The sequence below is a fragment of the Pararge aegeria genome, chromosome 4 (genome assembly GCF_905163445.1).
Source record: "Pararge aegeria chromosome 4, ilParAegt1.1, whole genome shotgun sequence".
NCBI classification, from domain to species: Eukaryota; Metazoa; Arthropoda; class Insecta; order Lepidoptera; family Nymphalidae; genus Pararge; species Pararge aegeria.
Genome location: NC_053183.1, coordinates 20958549 through 20979177, shown reverse-complemented (window position 1 = coordinate 20979177; position 20629 = coordinate 20958549). Strand labels below are relative to the sequence as shown.

Below are 20629 nucleotides of genomic sequence, written 5' to 3'. Positions count from 1 at the left end.
TAAGCTATGAAGCTAGAGCAATTCACACCCAAGCTTTTTTATCGTTTAAATAATCCTTAATGTTATAATAGGATTTTTCTGTAAGCTTACGTTTTATATAAACTTTGAACTTATTGAGAGGCAAATCAAAGATTTCATTTGGTAATTTGTTAAAATAATATACAATTACCCTTGAATGAATTTGCAATTTTGAGTAGCCTAGTAAACTGCACAACGAGTTTATTTTTGCTTCTAATATTTATATTGTTACAGTGCATTTTCTTTTTAAATTTTGATATATTTTTATGGACATAAATTAAATTTTCATATATGTACTGACTATGCACCGTCATTATTTTAACTTCTTTAAATTTATCCCTTAATGACTCTCTTGGGCCCATGTTATATATCGTAGCTTGTGTTATGGGTACTAAGGTGCCTTATGGATATTTTAATGAATTATATACATCAATTCTTAGAATATAAGTAAGTACATATAAACACCCAAACACTCAAAAATATTCATGCTCATCACACAACATTTTCCAGTAGTGGGAATCGAACCCACGGCCTCGGGCTCAGAAAGCAGGGTCGCTGCAAACTGCGCCAATCGACCGTCATGTTGCGTACATTACATGTGTACCTAAAGCGAGATTATGGCGATAGATATATTGATAAACTTTAAACTAAAGCTACGAGGTATTCAAACGCGTCCTGTGGTGTGCGGAAAAAACGGGTGTTTTTTTTGGATATCACCATTTTACATTGTCATTTAGACAAGTAACCTGGTTAGAGCAATAGGTACCTAATTCACACCCCAGCTTTTCTATTATTTCCTAATAGGACGTTTCTATACGTAAGCTTACGTTTAATACAAACTTTAACTTTTTAAGAGACATCTCCAAGATGTCAATGGGTTGTTTATTGAAAAGCTAATTTTAGTTACCTACCTACAATTGTAACAGACAATAATTCGAACACTGAACAATCTGTTGTTCAGAGTAAGACGCAGGATATCAAAGATGTTACAATTTCTAATGTTGGCCATTGTACTACAGCTCCCCCACGATTTAATAGGTTAGGTATGTGATACTTTAGGACTCTCTAAGGCCACTACACTCGTATCTATAAGGTTTCATCCTTTGTATTTACGTTACACAGATTTAAATTACTTACTCCTCAAGGCTTTGAATTAAAAATTTATTTTTGTATCGACAGGCCCTTAGCGATGCGAAAAGATGGGATACAAACAAGGAAACGAAAGCCCAAGAAGTCAGCGAACGGCGTCAAGCCACAAGATGGCGCCAAAAAGGATGGCCACAGCTCACCTGGAATTGACGGTGAGTTCCAGCTACTTTCAAGCATCATTATGAACGCGAGATCTGGATCATCTAGTGCGGGGATTCAGGATGCACGAGGTCATCATTTAGTCACTAGTTGGGTCCGCCAGGAGTACCTAAGTACTCAGAATAACCGCAATACCAGTAGTAGGTACCTACTTAGTTTTTTATACTATTAAGTAGTTCCTTAATAATAAATAGCTACAATGCAAAAAAAGGATCTTGCATCTGTGTAAAGAATAAGGATGCAATAGCCAAGCACAAGTTAGGCGACAAGGGGTAAATGAACTTTGTCTTTTATCAAATTATAATTAAGAGTTTGACGAGCTCCCCAGCTAACGTCCAGTCCTTTACATTTCAGACAGCAAGCCCAGCATAGCAGAGGTGCCGCTGCCGCTCACGGCCGCCATGGCGGGCTCGGCGGGCGCCAAGGGCCGCGAGCCCGCGCCGTCGCCGCACGCGCACGCGCACCCGCACGCGCACGCGCAGTGCGCGCAGTACGCGGGGCACGGCGGCCTGGCGCTGCCGGCGGCGCCCGCCTTCCTGTCCAACCCGTCGCTGTTCAGCATCAAGAGCGAGCCCAGCGCGCCGCCCGGCTACGACGGCTACGCGCACGGCGCCGCCGGCCCGCACCACGCGCAGCAACACTACCTGCACGCGCTACAGGTAACGCGCGCTCACAGCTCGTAGTGGTGTACCACTCTTTGTAGTCGTTTGACTGCCTCGTTGGTCTAGTGGCGAGCATATCCGACTGCAGATCATGAGGTCCGGGGCCAATGAGTAGTTTTGGGTGTATCTATAAAGAAATTCTTATTCAATTTTTTTTCAATTCAATTTTATTTATTTGCTGATACAGGTAAATAGGTGTTACAAGAAAAAATATATGCAGATCTTAACTGTACCACGCCAAATTGGCATGCAAAATATTTTCAGGGTAGTGTTTAAAATTTTAAATTGTTACTAGTAGGTACAATTAAAATATTGGCAACTACAATGTTAAAATAACACAATACAATTAATAAAATAATAAATTACAATTAAGTTTATATGGGCACATAGTAATCACATCTTAGTTTGGATTGGCGGTAATTCACCCCCATGCCTCGGAAAGAACGTTAAGCTGTCGGACGCCTGATCTCTTCCCGGTCGTGTCGGAGCTGCCGTCCCACCGGACTGTGAGGAAAAGGGTGCACCGGTGTTTGCGCACTCACTTGTGCACTGTATCTAATATCTCCCGCGTAGTTGAGAAATGTCCCTGGACACTGAGTAGTGCGATCCATTGTGCTAGATTAAGATTAACTAAAAACTTAGGTTTATTAAAATTACGCCAAAATATACATAATATTGTGTCTCTGTTCCTCAGTACGGTCTGGGCAGCGGAGAAGAAGAGGAAGGCAGCGGATTTCTACACCAACGAAACGTGACAGCGCACGCGAAGCTCATGGCCTCCACGTAGCATTGCTGAGGACATTGCTTGCAGACGCAAACAATTAAGACCAGAGGACTTGGGAACCGCCCTCCTTGTATGACTGCCCAGAAATTCTACATTCAAGAACCTATCCCTTCAGGAACGTATGTTCATTTCTAAAGAACATGTTCCAAGTGATCACGGCTCGAATGGAGCGATCGATCGATCATATGGCAGTGCATACTTCAGTGAAAAATACTTATTACTTAACCCTCCTCAGTATATACTAAAAACGTGGCATATCCGTGATACAAGTACCTACCAATACCGAGTTATAGGTTTCATTGTGATGGGGTCAGCCTGCAACCTGATACTTCCACAGTATCGATGTGCTCGGTATCCCTACTTCGGCCGTTACTCCCTTGACGACGAAGGACATAGACACCAGGATCTATCAGAAGCAAGAAAGGGCTAATTTATAACTTTTGTGTTAAAGCTTGTGTTGTTTTTAGACCTTTTACGAGACATCAATTGATTCAGCTATTGTGATGGTCAACGTGCACGATTACTAAAAGCCGTTTAAGCATTACATGAATACCTAAATGTACCTACTTATTATGTTGTTAAGTAGGTACCTATACCTACAGAAGATTATCATGAAGGTAAAGTTATCATTCGATATCTTTCGCTGATCTGGGTACAATTCTTCTTATCAGTCTTAAGGAATCATTGTATGACGGTTGTATTTTTGAATAAGATGAAACTGTATGTGTTAACAAGGTGATCAGTATTATTAGACTCGACATAAAGAATAGTCGACTGCCAAGTCTTATTCTCGTTTCACCTAATAGGTCTCTGGATTCTAAAGTAATAAGTAATTACTAATTTGTATAAAATAAAAGTTAGTTTAAGAATTTTAAGGCTAGGTTATATATAGTTAAGCGTAAGGCGAATGTAGAAAGTAAAGTACCTACTTAGCATGTAAATATCTAATTAAACAATTTCGACTGAACGATACTTAGTCACTGATGTGTATGTAATGGCTGTTTATAATAAGTTAGTTACACTTGATGGACTTGTCGAAGCAAGTTCTACAACTGGATACATAACTAATGAGACCTCGTTGTTTAGTAACTTTATAACTAGATGCAAATGCAGAGACGACTCGTCCGACAGAACTAATTAATGCAAGTTCCTTTGACACTAGTGCCTAAACCTGACGGCTACTTTGCATTACTTGCAACCAATTGAGCTTCAACAGTAGCCAACAGCTGTTGGAAACTGTAGGCTTTATTAAGGTTCCGTAGTCAAATGAAAGCCATTCAAACGCTTTATTTATTTTCTCCTTTATTCCTTTAAGAGAGTTATTAAAATTTATTTGCACCCCTTTAAATTCTCTTTACTAAATATTTCTTAAATTACAACGAAATACGGTAAAAGCTTCTTTATGGGCATGACTACGGAAGCCCAAATAATGCGAGATCTGACACTATTAATGTATTCCGTACTCTTAGTAGGTATGAGACGATGACACGGTCGCAACCGCAGTCTTATGTGTAGTCTCGAGGCACTACAAGGTTGAAGTAGAATGGACCTATACGACAGTGATTTAAAGTCAAAAATTCAGTAACACTGATTAAACGCGCCGTAGGAGTGCGCGTTGATGAACTGTTGAAGAACTTAAGCTTTAAACTAAAAACTTCCTTATTAGTAGTTTTCTTTTCGAGTAGGTATGTATGTATATATATACGCCCACTCGAAAACTACTCAATGGTTTATAGGCATTTTAAAAGGGCCTATTTCACCATATAATAACATCTGATAGCATATTCTCCTTTTCTAAGGCGAACAATTCATTACAAATTGTCTTTGTCACTTGTCATAAAGTAAGAAAATGATTAAACAGAATATTTTTAGGGTCTTAGGCCACCTTTAGGCTATCCAACATTTTTTGCCAGAAGGTGGTAAAACACAGACCACAAAGGGTAAAAACTTAATGTGAAATAAATTTTACTATTATTGTATCTGACCTACCCATAGTATTATTGTAATAGACTATGTAACACTCAATCATCTGCACAATTTTGGGCTCTCACTGTAGCAATCTCATGAAGGAATAGATCTAAGAACAATGCGCATTTATTAATAGGTGTATATAGTAAAGTTAATTATAAAAATGATATAAAGTTGTAGTGCATTTTTCAAACACTTTATTTAAAAACAACTTTTTATAACAACATACAAATGGATCTCTTAGTTATGAAGAGAAATGTACAATATTACATTAAAACTATTAGTGCACTTATTTGTCTTGTTTTATTTCTCCCGCCCGTGTTGTGCTGACTTCAGTAAAGCTTCTCCTGTGAGGCGGTACAGGCACCATTGCTCTGAACCTGTCAAGTTTACTGCTCCTTTGCTTTCATAAAATGATCTTGCATTATTCCACTCCAAAACGTGGAAATCAACCCTGCAGCAACCCTCAGAATATGCTTCCTGAAAAATCCAATATTAACCATTTTTTTTTTTTTTTTTTTAAGACCAGTAGGCCTGACATCTACCACATAACTACTATGTCTAGCCTTTTTTCATCTGGTCTCATACAAAATTAAATAGAACAACAAAATGGTTTACTATAAGTATTTTGTGGTGTTTTGCTGCTGGACACTTTAGGAACCCTCCTAGCTTAAGTTTTATGTTAAGAAATTTAGTTATCATCACCTATCGCACAATAATGGAAAAATATGTATGGACATAGGCGCCTGTGAGATACGTACAAGGGACAGTCCCAGACCAACCAAGTGCGGAAAAGGCCCAGGAACAGAAGAAGAAGAAGGCGCCTGTGATAGGCCTACATGAAGAAATTCAAAATTTGACTGCATGTATAATACTCAGTGATGTATGGTCAAATATAAGATGATTAAAAATTTTAAACTAAGGGCTTTTGTAAGTTGTAGACAAGTCATACCTTAGCAACAGCATCAAACAATCTGTTGCCTATGCCAAGTCGACGCTCACTGGCTTTCACATACAGGTCCTCCAACAACATGGAGCGCCCCTCCCAAGTGGAGTATATAGGCAAGTAAAGAGCATATCCTGCTATGAATGTTTCCTCTTCCTTTGTAACTTCTGCTACTAAGCATTTAAAAGCTGGTGGATCTGCCTCAAACCCATCTCTTTGCATATCTATGAACAGACAAACAATTGAATTTAATTGTTAGTAGTATATATATACTGTGAAATTATCAAGCTCACTCATATTTTTGCCATAAGTGAACACTATACAAGTAGTGCTATTTGCTTTCAATGTCTTGGCAGATGTAACGATTGAAATTTCATGTACTTAAGCAAATTTTGATTAAAATAACCTTTAGCTGAAATTTTAGGGCCATCGGGCATTTTCTCAAAGTCAGCAAGCTCCTGTAAAGCACAATTCATTCGACTTTAGTATTGATGTACCTACTATCAAAAACAAATAGTAAATACTAACAGTTTCCTTACTTGTACCATGTCGGCGACAGCGACCATATCGTCCTTTTTAGCGCGGCGTATTGTAACTTCTGCATCACTGTATTTACTACACATTTTAATAGATTCTTGGTTTATTCTAGTGTAAAATATTGTTACTTTATTTAAAAAGATACCAAGTAGCTGGTGGCTTAGCAACTAAGATTCCAGTGATAAGATTAAGTGTCCGCAACTTTATTACACTAGCCGGCCCATTTGATTAACTTATAATCTTAATATATATAAATCTCCTGTCACGATATTTGTCCGCGATGGACTCCTAAACTACTGAACCGATTTTAAATTAAATTGGCACACCGTGAGCAGTCTGGTCCAACTTAAGAGATTGGATAGCATAGATCTTTAATTATAGTCGCAATTTTATTTTATTGCAAATTATTTGTCTATAATTAATTGACAGTCACATTTTATATATTTTATTTTATATGTATATATACTACTATACTCATTTAAGGCTTAGCGATACTGAATACTATAAAAACCAAATCAAACGCAGACGAAGTCGCGGGCAACAGCTAGTCATATATAAAAAAAAGAAAAACGATCGAACGACGAAGTCTATGTTATCTCTCGATATTGCAGACATGCACCAATCACCAAGGAAGTCACAAGCGATTGGATTGGTTTATTTATTATTAGAACGCAATTTTTTTTTATTCTACCTTATAAATCGCTAATGTCATATAGTGTCATGTGTACTGCCATCTGGCTGTCAGTGTGAACTGTCAAAATTATTGAAGTTGTTGTCTTTCCAATTTAGCACAGAGTATGGAGGGTAGAGGTAAGGAGAGTCATCTTATATGGGAGAAAAGTTGAAAAAGTGTCCAGTTGTTGCGCTAAATAACAGTTCAAAAATCCTCCACAATGGCGCTGGTGGATGCACAGGGTATGGTATGAATTTAGCAATCGTAGATGAATTGAAGTATGCCGAGTTAAAAAATTTAATGTCATTATCGACTAAAGTAGTTAATTATTGAGAATTTCAACAACTGACGTTGTACAAAATATTGTGGTAAATATAACCTTCCTTCCTTGTTTCTCAATACTTCCTTGTTTATTTTTCAAGCCTACTCTAACAATATTTATATTTGGCGCTTCTTTTAAGAGTTACCCTGATGCAAACGTGGCGCCATCCTAATTTAATAAATTTTGACGACACTTTTTCATACACACAGATGACTCTCCTTACCTCTACCCTCCATAGCACAGAGCAGTAATTCCATTGATTATATAACATCAATAAATTCATATATTAATTCAGTTGTACACATTTTGTCCGTGTCGGGCTAAGTTCGATGATCTGATCATACAACCTATTCGCATAAAACTACTGGATCGTCTCAAAGTGAATTAATGTAGCCGAAAAAAATTTCAAAAAAATAGTTAAATAGTTAATAATTAAATCAATGATACATAGTCGGTAGTATGGTACTCTATTACCCCAGACGCAAAAACGACGTGGTGTTATGTTAGATTGTCTGTGTGTGTGTGCATTGTAGTTCCCGAGTGAACCAATTAGTTTGTTTGTTGTTGTAAGGTGAATTATTCGGGAGTGGTCTTAGCTATGTTTGATGAAAATCGGTCCAAGATGGCGGATTACACATATTTTCACTAATCTCGCAATATGTGTGTCAAATGAAAGGGCTCGCCTTGTCCAATACTATACTCTGTGTTAAATTGCAAACCCAAGATGGCCGATTTTTTTTTTTGTACAATGCTCTTAATAGGACCACCAATTTGCTGTGTCGAGGTTTTTAATTTAATTACTTGTCCCTGAGTTATGGGGGGGAAGTTTCCCCCAAGGAATTGTGAATTTGAAGTTACTTTATCCCTTAAGAAGGGCTCCGACAGACGGACGGGCGGAAAAATAGGCTTAGGGCCGCCGTACACGGACTGCTCGAGCAGTTAGCGGCTGAGTGAAATACACGGACCGCTCGAGCGGTCGGCGTCGACTGCTTGAGCTGTCGGTTGTTGACTGCTCGAGCTACGACTCAACTGCTCGAGCAGTTGATTTTCTACCACAGTCGAGTCATGGATTCTGACGAGGAAGCACTGCTTTTGCTGCTCCTGCTCAGGCGGAGACGACGGCGGCGACGTCAAAAGAGAAAATTTTGGGTTCATCCAATTTTGCAATTAAGAGAACAACGTGGACAATTCCATCATTTGTTTATGGAACTTAGAAGTGATGAAGAAAAATTTTTCAACTATTTTAGAATGTCAAAGTCTTCGTTTGATGAATTGTATAATATACTAAAGTCTCACATTAAACGGGAAGACACAATTATGAGGAGAAGTATCGAACCTGAAGAAAGACTAGCAGTAACATTGAGGTAAGAAAAATATATAGTAATTATTAAAATTTTTATTCATTAAAAATATTGGAAATTACATCATCGGACATTACAGAACATGATGAAAGGTCTTCAAATTGAGAATTTTGGTCATCAGCCATTGATGTAGAGGGGCCGGTTGCTGATCTAGAGGGACCAGGCACTGATGTAGAGGTAGAGGGGCCAGTATTATAACCCCATGGTCCACGATAATCATTAAACGATGAATATCCCCTGTCACCATAACTCGAAGGATATGTGTGATTTGTCATCCCTTTAAAGTATTTCACTACGTTAAGTATTTCGGTCTTAGCATCTAATTTATAATGCTCATTAATTTTTTTGAATTCGCCAACTAATGATAGTAAAAACAATTTATCTTCATCTTCATTATCAATGCGCGAATTCTGCGTTTTTTCATCTAAACGTTTGGATAATTTTTCAATTAAGACGTTCTCATCTGTGATTTTAGTAGTTAATTTTCTTTTGTTTCTTTCTCTGGGTATTTTATTTTGACCATTTTCGGTTTCTCCGGACGTAATTTCAGTGTGCTCACTCTCTTGTAAACTATTTGTTTTGTCGGGTCTATCTTCTATTATTGCCTTTAAAAAAGACATCTGCTGATAATATGCATATGGCCGAATGTTGAGGGCTGCTGAACCACTCTTTGGTTTAATTTTTTTAGCATATCTGGTGTATCCATCTCTTAATGTTTTCCATTTTTTCTGTATTAACATGGCTGTAACAACAAAAAAATATAAGTTAGTATAATTGATTGATTTATAAATATGTTTTACAGGTATTTGGCAACTGGATGTACATTTATGGATTTGCAATATAGTTTTAGAATAGCATCAACAACAATAGGTAAGATAGTGAGGGATGTTTGCAGAAATATATGGATACATATGAAGGATATGTGTATGGAACAACTAACTAAAGATAAATGGAAAGACATAATAAATGGTTTCAAAAAAAATGCTCAGTTTCCGAACTGCCTCGGTGCCGTTGATGGCAAACATATTAGAATAATACAACCCGCGCAAAGTGGATCGTCATATTATAACTATAAAAATTATTTTTCGATAATACTTCTAGCAGTATGTGATAGTAATCATATGTTCACTTTCGTGGATATAGGCTCATATGGAAGGCACGCTGACTCGACTATTTTCGAAGAGAGTTGTCTATATAAAATGTTACAAGAAAAAAAGTTAAATATACCTCCACCTTCTGCAATATCACAAAATGGACCGTTATTACCGAATGTGTTTATTGGGGATGAAGCGTTTAGCTTGCAGGAAAATTTAATGCGTCCATATGGTGGCAAGAATTTACCAGAGAAAAAAAAAATTTTTAACTATCGGTTATCACGTGCGAGGCGATATATTGAATGCACGTTTGGCATATTAGCTAATAAATGGCGGATCTTTCATAGACCACTCAACGTCAACGTTGATTTCGCAGTGGATATAGTAAAATCATCGTGTGTTCTTCACAACTACGTAAAACAACGAGATGGAAATAAATTTGAGGATACGTTTGAGGGTCTTCCTTATTCTATAATACATTCAACCCAGCAAGTTCGTCCAGGTGGACCTATGTTAACAACAATCCGTGAAGAATTTGCTAATTACTTTGTGAGCGAAGAAGGCAAACTAGATTGGCAATGGAATATGATATAAATCAAAAGGGCGCCGTCCGTATAACATAGCCTCTGTATTCTTTTAAATATTAAAAATATAATAAGAAGCAAAACAACTATTATATTGTTACCAGTCTGTTTTTTAATAATAAATAAAATAATAAATGTGTGTGTTAAATGACTGACTTTTTTACTTACCGATTTGATTTTTTTCTTCAACTGGTTTTTCATCAAAGTTCTCAATTACTTGGGCACAAATAATTGCCCATGCATTGTTCTTCTTTATTTTGTCGCTGTGTTCCTTAAGTTTATAGTTCCAAATAAGTTCTTGCGTTTTAATTGCGCTAATAAGGGCATCACTATCGCACACGCCCTCCATGTTCAAAAAACAGCCGGCAAATGAGAAAACAGACGCCGCGAGGCCGCAAAGGGCGGGGGGGAGAGGGAAGTCGGAGAGCTGTCGACTGCTCTAGCGCAGTCAACGGCTCGAGCAGTCGGTGTATGCCTCGCAACCGCTCGCGAGCGGTCGACGGCACGATGGAATTTCATCATGCAGTTGACGGCTTGAAGCGGTCGCGACTGCTCGAGCAGTCGTGTGTACGGCAGCGAATGAATGACTATAGTTCACTGCGCGGTCGCGGCTTTAAGCAGTCGGTCTCAACTGCTTGAAGCAGTCCGTGTACGGCGGCCCTTAGACATACAAAATTGACCATTTATTTACACATGGCAACCCTGTCCCTTTCTTTTGAACGAGCGAATGAACAAAATAGCTTTAGCAGTTGAAGTCTGTTTAAAAACGAACCTAGTACAGTTGGGATCAACGCTGGATATGAGAATGGGCAGTGAAATAATAAATTCTATAATTATATCAATTTTATTATTATATCAGTTACGTAATAATATGGTACACGATTAAAGATATTGTGGGCTACAGATCCAGTCGCAAGTTCAGAACATAGTTTATTATGTCAAAATATTTAGCTGCAATCGTTTTTACAAAACACAAGCACTTAAAGAAAAACTCGCATGACGTCAACAAATCAGTACCTACATCGACCATGCCGAACAAATAAGAAATCTACCGAGAATTACGTCATTCAATTTCTGAGGCTGCTACAGCTTATCATCAGCATACACTTGTTGGGACGCAGGCGACGAGTGTTTGTCACCAAACGTGACGCCGAAGTTACGTTAATCTGTCCTATGGAGTTGTCAAACCTCGACATTAGGCCAGCCATACTAAATTACAGATGTAAACGAACGCCGGTGTCACGTTTTACTGATCTTACACTAGGGCCATGATAAAAAGTTCGAGACGGATAATCGAGTCCCAAGTTGTGCTGTGTTCTAGCGTAAAAGAAAAGTTTACCACTGGGTTACAGCATGCAGATTTCAATGTAAATGTTCCTAGTACGCATCAATTTACATTGGGTGAAGATAAAATGCCGCCGTACTGTCCCGGTGTGTGCCGCTCTTTAGGATACAAAAAGGAGTCACATGCGCTCCATTGCCAGCACAGCTGTGCTGTTTTTGCCGCACGATGCTTACGTCACAGCCGTGTATACAATATTTATCATTGTTGAAGTTTCACTAAAATTACACAACTGTAGTTACATGATAACAATTTGCTGTACAAAACTATTGAATAATCCCATAACTCATTTGTAGTAATACTAACTTATGTAACTTGTATGTATTAAACAGAAAAATGAATTCATTGACTAACTATCAACCAGTAGGTACCTAGAATTAGGGCAATAGGCTGGTATTTCAAGTATGATTTCTCCTGTTCTGATTCCAGTTCACGTATCCGCCAAGCGAGGGAGTTGAGGCCTCCACATATTTGCTTAATAGGTTCATAGAACCTTTGTAGTATGCCTGAACTCATTAATTTCAGACAGTAGTGTGTGCACCATCTTCTAAGCGAGTAGAAAAATATTATCCTAGCTACTTTTTAAACTGTAAAACCAATGTAAAGTGAAATAAAATATCTTATTTGTCTATGTTACATTGTGATAATGTACTCAACTAGTATAGTCGGCTAACATATCTCTTATTACTATTATGTACAGTATTCATCTAAGGCCGTGGTTGTAAGCCGAGCGCAATGTAAGTTTGCAAGTACACCAACGTAACATGAACTATAGCGTTAATCTGTTTTTTTTACACGCTTTATATTAGCTTCCCTTGTATGTTTGTTTCTATGTTTATGTTTCCGACAGGGAATAAGGGGATATAATTTTTATCGTGTCCACCTGCTAAAGCACCGGAATATGGAATAGGAGAAGTTATCCCCGTTTATTATTACACATATATTAGTTGGATATCATTTCTAGTCTGTATGTTTAGTATATTAGTAAGAAATATTTAAAAAAATAATAAAAAAGAATATAAAAAGAAATATAATGGAAAATCAAAGTCTCTTGTAATGCAAGAGTATAAAAAAAAAAAAAAACCTAACCTAACTAGTGCTTGTACCATATGTGTAATGTGTATGTGTTCTTCACACTAGGGTACCGGCGTGCAAGCAAAAACGAGCCGGCCGCCTACCGCGCGCGTCACGTGCAGTGGGGTACTACACACTTCTCCGCATCGCACCCATTTTTGGTAATTATTCCCCAAATGACTGTTCTGTATACTTATGCCTCATTCTGTTGTGTGTTATAATTTGTAACGCTGTAGGTATCATTTTGTGCCACAGGTGCGATGGAGTCCTACGTCGCGTTGGTAGGTGCTAATTTAGTTTTGTCTCGATGACTCGAGACTTGTATTCTATTCTGACTGGTTTTGGAACATTTAGAAAAGAATAGAATATCCTTTGCTACTGAAATGCTTGACCACGAAACAAAAATTGTGGTTGCCGCCCGACTGCAGCGGACGGTGCGGATCATTTCATAATTTGGTGCCAGCAGCGTCTGCACCTAAGCTTTAACCTGGCGCACAGTCAGTGTAGACATAAATGTATTGAGTGTGTTATAGGTTGTTAAGTATGGTTTTAAGGTGGAATTTGACTCGCTCTCGTATTCACCAAGACTACACATATAGTGAGCATGCAGAGCTGCTGCAAGCAAATCTAAACTCACCCCCGCGCTGTTACAGTTGCTATTTCAGAAATTGTTGACAAAAAAAATGTGTGCTGTTGAAGTCCTATTACCTTTTATGTGGAAAAAATACCTACACGAATTGGACAGATTATATATCGAAACGCCGCGGTCACGTTTGTGCACTTGAATACTTACACTAAGGTCGCGGCTATGTGTCCACGAAATTTGAAAATATGCAGTCATCAATTAGAACGGGTTATAGGCGGTGCGCAGGACATGAGAAGTCATATTAGCCACAACCGCTTTTCAACTTTCATGGCACACACTTGTTAAGGCAGAAACATACTTTAGAATCGCGATTCAACGCTTGCATTTGCATTGCGTCACGTAGTCTTATGGTTGTTGTTTAGTGACATCTGAATATAAATATAACAAACATTCAATTCACATTAACTCTGCGTTTTAAATGTCCGTTCCCGCCGCAATGTGCTATAACTATTGTAAGAAGTAAAGATACAACGAGTGATTTAATAACGAACAACTCATTTGAACGCAACAAAAAAGTGTAGTATAATTGATTAGTTAAGAATGTTACCTCCGCCACGAAACAGCTTCCGCTGGTATATAGTTAGTTTGGTGGCGGACTCTCTAATGGAGTAAAATAAACAAGTATTGCACAATTAAAAAATACGTATAAATATCTTTCACAATTTTCGCTCAGTACCCAGTCATTCGACATTTCTACACTCACCATTGTAGTTTTAAAGGAGTCAAAACTAAAAGGAGCTTAATGGGCCTCTTTTTAAAGTGATACATTAAATACTAAGTCCTGATATTTATTTTTGTATCAACCAGCTGTAGAAATGTGACCAATTTGATGTAACGAAGATGTTAAGCAACACTTTCAGCAGAAGGTAGGTGTTTCGATACTCGGGAACGACACAAGAGAATCCGGGTAAACATTATGAGACGAGCCATACAACATTGTATTTTAGGCGCGGAATAACTAAGACTTAGTACAAATGCATTCCTTCGCTTCTCATTCCCACGAAGCTCCTTTTGCTCAACAACTTTTTTATTTAAAGAACTGATGGGTGATTTTTCAGGCGTAAGATAATAAGCTGACTAAAGAATAAATTAGGCGGCAACTGTCCGAAACTGCCAAATGGTCCTCAGTCGAAGATTATTTCGGGAGTGAAAAGTCAGCCGCAAGCGTAACGTGCGACGCCGCGCGCCGGGGGGCCGCGGGGTCAGTGCGGGTAGTCGGGCCGCAGCCCGAACTCGGCGGCGTACGCGCCCGCCCACGTGATGGCCGCCACCGCGCCCGCCGCGCCCTCCGCGCCCGCCGCGCCCTCGCCCGCTGCAACCACACCGCCCTCACTCCCACTGACACCGGGCCTCGTCGCGCTCGCTCGGAACGGGGTCTCATTTAAGCCAGCTTATGAGACACGCGTGTTTTATTTATGATGTCCCGAATAAGTGTAGTTTGTACCTCCCTCTGAGTTATATGTATGAAGATAGGCCATTTTTCATTTAACCGGGTAATAAAGATTCCTTTTTTGACCAAGAAAGAGGTTTTATGCGGCTAAAAATAGTACACATTTCTTAAATGAACAAATATTCATATGATATACTCAATTATGATCAATTTAATTTTAAGTTTGGGTGATTATGAACAATTTTAAAATGTCCAGTTTGACTTGGAAAGCCGAGCGATAGTAGATTTCACTCCGTCGGGAATAATAATTGAGGCGAATCGCGAGTGCGAGTCTATGATGAATATCGCCGGCGCATTACTATTACAAAAAATGAAAGTCAACCAACGTCACTCACCCGGCGCCGCCGGCAGCTTGGCGCGCGGCTTGGCGGGCTCGGCGCGGCAGGCCTGCGCCTTGAGCAGCTTGCTCATGGTGTTGCGCGGCGTGGGCGGCGGGCGCTCGAGCGCGCGGCCGTGCGCGGCGGCGGCGTGGCGCTCCAGCAGGTGGCGGCGCTCGAAGCGCTCGGGGCAGAAGGCGCAGCGGAACAGGCGGCGGCGCGGCGGCGCGGGCGCGCTGTCGGCGCCGTGCGCGCGCGCGTGCGCCACCAGGTTGTAGCGCTCGCTGAAGCGCTTGCCGCACACGCCGCACTCGTGGCGCTTCTCGCCCGAGTGCACGCGCTTGTGGCGCTTGAGGTGCGAGCGCGTCATGAGCGCCAGCCCGCACACGTCGCACGCGTGCGGCTTCACGCCCGAGTGCGACAGCTTGTGCATCTTGAACGACGACGTGTGGATGAACGACTTGCCGCACAGGTCGCACTGCAACGTGGGCCGGGATTACTCGCCGCTCTCCTGTGCGTGTCTCCGTGATTTAATCGTATTCCATATGACAGAAATGCAACATAGTTTTACCTGATAGTTGAGTTTCCCCGTATGTATATTATTGTGCCTCTGCAGAGCTCCCTTGGAGGGGAACAACTTGTTGCACTCTTCACACTTCCAATCGCTTATACCTGCAACGATACAATCCTCAGTGGACACTAGCCGCTACATTCCCCCGGGGCAAAATAGGTTACTTTCCTGCTTCTTTTTTACCATCTCATAGTTAGGTACTGTAATAACGATACAAGTAAAAAAAAGTATAGTAGTAAACTTTGAGAACACTGATACTAGACTCATTTTATTCTTTAAACTTTATTAAAATAATATACATATATATATTAACATACAAAAGAACATACATACACTATATCATATCAGATAAATAAAATTCTTTTAGTCGATTTTTAAATATGTTTACTGTCTGTGGCTGTCTTATATCTCTCGGCAATTCATTCCACAGATTTACCACTTTTATAGTAAATGAGTTACCATAGGCCATCGAACTACTGGCAGGAACGTGCAATCTGTTATAATCTTTAGCCCATAAAAAGCTTGTAACGTTGCAACCAAGAAAGTTAAATCGCTCCTGTAATAACGGTGGAGTTTGAGGATAACATAAAATGGAGAACAAAAGTGAAAGAGCGTGCAAGTTTCTACGGGTACTTATTGGTAGACACTTCAACTGAGCACGATAGTGTGACACATGATCCTTTCGCAGGCCAAAGATGAACCGTATGCATAGGTTCAGCAGCCTCTCCAACTTGCCAAGCATGGTTCAGCTTCACACAACTTCAACGCTTGATTATAATATAATCTATATCTGCAAAATTAAGAACTTCCAGTCCACTTCTTTGAAAAATGTTCTGAAAATGCACTGAAAGTACGTTCTAAGAATCCGTTTGCTGTACTTGCATCCTACATGGTCACACGGGATTATGAACTCCAAGTTAAACTTGTACTGAGGTTATTTATAATGGCAATACCAATGTTTGCAAACTTATGACGTCATTATAGATTCAACTAATCACAGTGCTTTAATGAGCGCCTGAAAAATTATACGCTATTTTCTAATTTTGTAAAATGAAATAATATTTAATAATAATCTATGAGGGTTACACCATCACAAGCGATCTTTTTGATACAGTCAAATCTTGAAAATGATTTTGATAATATTACGCAGTGTGGTACCTCACGCTACCTCACAACTTGCACGAGCATGATTCTCAGTAGATATACAATGTGCAGCTCCCTCTCACTATATATCTTTGTCCACATGTAATGAAATGTGCCGAAACATGAGCCTTTCTCGATATTGCCATATTGTCGTGCCGAAAATGACTAAAACGGAACGAACCGTCCCGGGCCCGCTGGAGCGCCGGGTGCATACCTTTGTGCAGCGCCACGTGGATGTCGCAGGCCCGCTTGTGCTTGTAGTGCGCGCCGCACACCTCGCAGATGTAGGGCGGCTTGGAGTCGTCGTGCTTCGCCTTGTGCTGCTCCAGGCGCACTGCAACACAAAGCGCTCTGTGAGCCGCCGGGCTCGGACATCATCTGCCGGCACATGTACCGGCAGATGTAGCTCGATGGATGACTCTTAAGATGAAAGGCCACTCACAATGCGGTGCTGTAGGTTCAGTAGGTACGACAAATATGATCTACACATTGTGTCAGCTTTATCAATCTTGTGTTTTATTTGAATAGATTATGTTTTAGTTTTGAAAACACTGCCGTAAGAGCTATGCTAATGGAAGAAATAAATACCATATGGCTAATACGAAATAGAAATAATTGACTCTTTTGTTTTTTCTTTATTTTGAGAATCTAGTCCAATTGTTTTCTCAGAAAGTAATAAAACACAAACACATATAGTGTCTATTCCATATATATTGCTTACCCATTGATGTGTATCTAGCATTACACTGGTCGCACTGGTGCATTACTTTAGGGTCCTTTTTCTTCTTCACACCAATATTTTTAAAGCTTTTCTTCTTGGATCTGATGAGCAAATGGGATGTTTTACTCTGTTTCCCATTGCTGATCTCCTCGGGGACATAGCTGGAGCTGTTATCATCATCATCCTCATCATCGTCAACAAATGTATCTGCTTCCATTTTAAACATATTGTCTAGACAGTTCAAAGAGGGACTTTGGGACCTGGAAAATAAATTGTATATTTTATGTATATTAATTAAAAGTATACCAATTTATGTATATTGCTACTGTCAGTTTAGATACTTTGATAAGTGTAAACAAGTCATTTATGATATACACAGACATTTCATTTGCAGGATTCTCATAGATGTCAAGTTCTTTTAAAAATTACTGAGACAACCAATATGAAATAATAAAATAATAAGCTCCATTTCAGCCAAACAAGGTAGAAGGCCATTAAGTTTGACACATATTAATAAGGAGGAATACTGACCTATCAGGAGACTCCTCCTTCTTTACTTTTTGTAAGTTCAGATGGGCCACCAGCATGTGTGCTGTGAGGGCTGCTTCTCCACCACAGTCACTACCCATTTCACACTCGGAGCACTCCCAAGCACTGCAAATATATATAAATCATTAAAAAAAAACCTGTAACTATGTATTTAGTAGAACTTAGGATGTTGATTGCAAAATTAACACCATCTGGAAAATATATTTACTAAAGAATGTATACACTTTCTAAGACAATTTTGCCATTTAGTCAGAACTTTAAAGAACAATGATTACAGTGATATTAATTACACTGTGTCTATTATTTATTGAGAATTGTTAGTATTTATTTGGTGTGTCTCAGGGGTTTTTCATTTGATAATGTAATGTTACAACTTGGTAGCTTATACTTTTGTTATTCAAAATTGAACTCTATACACATTACAATGTTCTTAAAATACTACAAACTTACACAACTTAATAAAAAAATGTGATAATTATTGATAATGTGCTTAAAACAAACTGAATTTGTGGCTATTGTATTGATTGCAGTTTGATTGTAGCAGACATTTTTGCGAACCATACTCTTTCTTCAAGCATATCCATCAGATCCTTACCTAATATAATTGCAAACAACTAGACAGAAAGCCATTTCAAATGAAATGAGTCATTGAAATCAGTTAAAATTCAATGGCAATTTGGAATAACATCAGCAATTAGAGAAGAAATTTTCATTGTATCAAAGAAGCAGTTTACCTGTCAGCAACTATTTTATGTCGCATTTTGCGTTTACTCTCAGTCGCAGGCTTCTTTTTTCTCTTTTCAACTTTACGGTGACGCTTTTTCTTAGTGAGTGCAAGTGGCTCATCCTCAGAGTCATTATCACATTCATTATTAATAAACACTTCTAAATCCTCATTTTTAACTACTTCTAGAGTGACTTGCGTATCCGTTGCAAACAGTGGGTTCTTGCTTATTACATTATGAAACTCCTCTCTAACTTTATTGTACTCTAATTCGGCTTGTTCCAATACGTTAACTAGGTTTAGGCACGTTTTGCAAACATATTTGGAGGCGCTCGGAGACTTGCTCAGGCCCGCGTTAGTAAATTGACTAAGGAAATGTTGCAGCGAAGTTCCGCCGGCAGTCGTGGTCGTGCTCAGCTCGCAGTAGTTGCCACTGCGTCCCAGGCAAATGAGACACTCGACCAACTCTTGCTTGACGATCACTTCGGTTTCTTCTTTAACTCCGAGAGCTTCATCATCGTTTAAAGAACACTTGATCTCTGTACTGCTATCTACCATTGCTGCTTCCGTCATTGTGTTGAAGAAATTTAGCATCCAATAGAATCATTACACACAAGGAGCGTTTCGTGGAATGTTCTCATTGCTGAAATAGAGCTCTATTTAATTAATTTCCCCGGAAAATAAGAAAAACAAAAAATATTAGACTTCTTAACTTCATTTGACAATTGTCGGCCATAGGGATTAGAGAACTGTTGACAGTAGTGACGTTTCGCCTTTGGCAGATTAAAAAAGGTTATTTTCAACACGACATCAGAAATATACCAAAAACCATATTCAAGTAATACAAAGATTGCTGAAAAAGAGGATGAATCCGATTTGTTTCAGATTTATTTTAAATCCTCTTAGAACTAACTATTCATATTATATAATATTGTCTATGATTCTGATAAGAACTCAAAAAAATTGCGCTAAATTTATTGTCATTATATACTAAAGATTGCCCGCAACTTCGTCCGCGATAAAATTTTAATTTGCCCTGAAATTAAAAGAAATACCGGGTTCCTTGAGAAAATTGCATTAATGTAACCCAAAGTAGCAACATTTTGTCTATAAAATTCATTTCTTGGCGTGCGGTGCTAAAACTATTGATGAAACATAAAAGTACACATTATTACCTACCTACACTCCGCGAGGGAATATAACTAGCTATCATAGTTAAGTCGCAATAGTAGCTTTTGTGTTCTAAATTTTTTTAGTATTGCAGTATAAATTCTCATTAAAATAAATAGTTTTATCATCTAAGGTACTTATGTAGCAGTAAAATACTTTTTAATTAATTCCAATTGGACATTTAATTTAGAAGTTATCGCGAATTTAGAAAATTTATCAAAATAAATCAGTAAAAGCTTTCATCCCCTATTATACCACCCTTAAAAGGGGATATCCAAAAAAACGTTTAGGCATATAAGTATTTTTTATTTTTATAGACTATCCTAAATGCGGTGTCTCTAACCTAAACATAGGACTTTAATACAAATTGTCAAATCCTTTTTTACCGCTTAAATCTACCCCTAAATAGAAATATATATATTAATAAGATAAAAACTTTTATCAACTGATTCAAATTCAAATTCAAATTCATTTATTGCATATTACAGGTCAGGTTGGATGGAATTATAATTAGTATGAAATCCCAATGTATATTGCCTCTTTGGCTGATTACTATGCTTTAAAAGTAACGTATTTTCTAAATTTCAGGTTTGTAGTCTTCACAATAAAAAAAACAACTTAAACTTCAACCCCCTATTTAACCACCCTAAAGGGGAGATTTTCTG

The 20629-nt window shown here is 38.7% G+C and overlaps 5 protein-coding genes across 9 annotated transcripts in view; 2 read left to right on the top strand and 3 right to left on the bottom strand.

Annotated features, from left to right (window-relative positions):
• The window catches only part of LOC120637614 (GATA-binding factor A-like), a 73437-nt gene extending 68405 nt beyond the window's left edge, over nt 1–5032 (top strand). For all 5 annotated transcript variants that reach the window (XM_039909499.1, XM_039909501.1, XM_039909497.1 and 2 more), the window contains 3 exons: nt 1198–1319; nt 1681–1985; nt 2683–5032. In XM_039909499.1, the coding sequence (XP_039765433.1) occupies nt 1198–1319; nt 1681–1985; nt 2683–2775 (520 nt within the window). In that variant the 3' untranslated portion in view covers nt 2776–5032. The remainder of the gene's footprint in view (nt 1–1197; nt 1320–1680; nt 1986–2682) is intronic.
• LOC120637615 (thialysine N-epsilon-acetyltransferase-like) lies at nt 4921–6511 on the bottom strand. Its single transcript, XM_039909503.1, has 4 exons — nt 6226–6511; nt 6093–6144; nt 5693–5910; nt 4921–5220 (listed from the first exon to the last, which is right to left on the bottom strand). Exons 1-4 carry the CDS (start codon nt 6307–6309, stop codon nt 5044–5046), a joined length of 531 nt encoding a protein of 176 aa, XP_039765437.1. The 5' UTR covers nt 6310–6511; the 3' UTR covers nt 4921–5043.
• A 1614-nt stretch (nt 6512–8125) lies between these two features.
• Nucleotides 8126–10427, top strand: LOC120637575 (protein ALP1-like). Its single transcript, XM_039909411.1, has 2 exons — nt 8126–8582; nt 9382–10427. Exons 1-2 carry the CDS (start codon nt 8284–8286, stop codon nt 10265–10267), a joined length of 1185 nt encoding a protein of 394 aa, XP_039765345.1. The 5' UTR covers nt 8126–8283; the 3' UTR covers nt 10268–10427.
• LOC120637576 lies at nt 8597–10620 on the bottom strand. The gene is made up of 2 exons (XM_039909412.1): nt 10426–10620; nt 8597–9321 (listed from the first exon to the last, which is right to left on the bottom strand). The coding sequence occupies exons 1-2, from the start codon at nt 10604–10606 to the stop codon at nt 8615–8617; spliced, it is 888 nt and encodes a 295-aa protein (XP_039765346.1). The 5' UTR covers nt 10607–10620; the 3' UTR covers nt 8597–8614.
• Nucleotides 10621–11085: 465 nt separating this feature from the next.
• On the bottom strand, nt 11086–19530 carry LOC120637577 (zinc finger protein 771-like). Its single transcript, XM_039909413.1, has 7 exons — nt 18805–19530; nt 18053–18175; nt 17522–17781; nt 17015–17134; nt 15658–15758; nt 15105–15564; nt 11086–14631 (listed from the first exon to the last, which is right to left on the bottom strand). Exons 1-7 carry the CDS (start codon nt 19386–19388, stop codon nt 14522–14524), a joined length of 1758 nt encoding a protein of 585 aa, XP_039765347.1. The 5' UTR covers nt 19389–19530; the 3' UTR covers nt 11086–14521.
• Between the last annotated feature and the right edge of the window lie 1099 nt (nt 19531–20629).

Excerpts from the sequence above, each read along its gene's own strand:
- LOC120637577 (XM_039909413.1), bottom strand. The coding sequence starts at position 19,388 with ATGCTAAATTTCTTCAACACAATGACGGAAGCAGCAATGGTAGATAGC. Across the intron at positions 18,176-18,804 it reads CATAAAATAGTTGCTGACAG|TGCTTGGGAGTGCTCCGAGT; the intron begins GTAAACTGCTTC and ends ATATATTTGCAG. Across the intron at positions 15,565-15,657 it reads CGGGGAAACTCAACTATCAG|TGCGACCTGTGCGGCAAGTC; the intron begins GTAAAACTATGT and ends CCCACGTTGCAG.
- LOC120637576 (XM_039909412.1), bottom strand. The coding sequence starts at position 10,606 with ATGGAGGGCGTGTGCGATAGTGATGCCCTTATTAGCGCAATTAAAACG. Across the intron at positions 9,322-10,425 it reads TGAAGAAAAAAATCAAATCG|CCATGTTAATACAGAAAAAA; the intron begins GTAAGTAAAAAA and ends TTGTTGTTACAG.
- LOC120637575 (XM_039909411.1), top strand. The coding sequence starts at position 8,284 with ATGGATTCTGACGAGGAAGCACTGCTTTTGCTGCTCCTGCTCAGGCGG. Across the intron at positions 8,583-9,381 it reads AGACTAGCAGTAACATTGAG|GTATTTGGCAACTGGATGTA; the intron begins GTAAGAAAAATA and ends TATGTTTTACAG.
- LOC120637615 (XM_039909503.1), bottom strand. The coding sequence starts at position 6,309 with ATGTGTAGTAAATACAGTGATGCAGAAGTTACAATACGCCGCGCTAAA. Across the intron at positions 5,911-6,092 it reads CCCTAAAATTTCAGCTAAAG|ATATGCAAAGAGATGGGTTT; the intron begins GTTATTTTAATC and ends GTCTGTTCATAG. Across the intron at positions 5,221-5,692 it reads TGTTTGATGCTGTTGCTAAG|GAAGCATATTCTGAGGGTTG; the intron begins GTATGACTTGTC and ends TGGATTTTTCAG.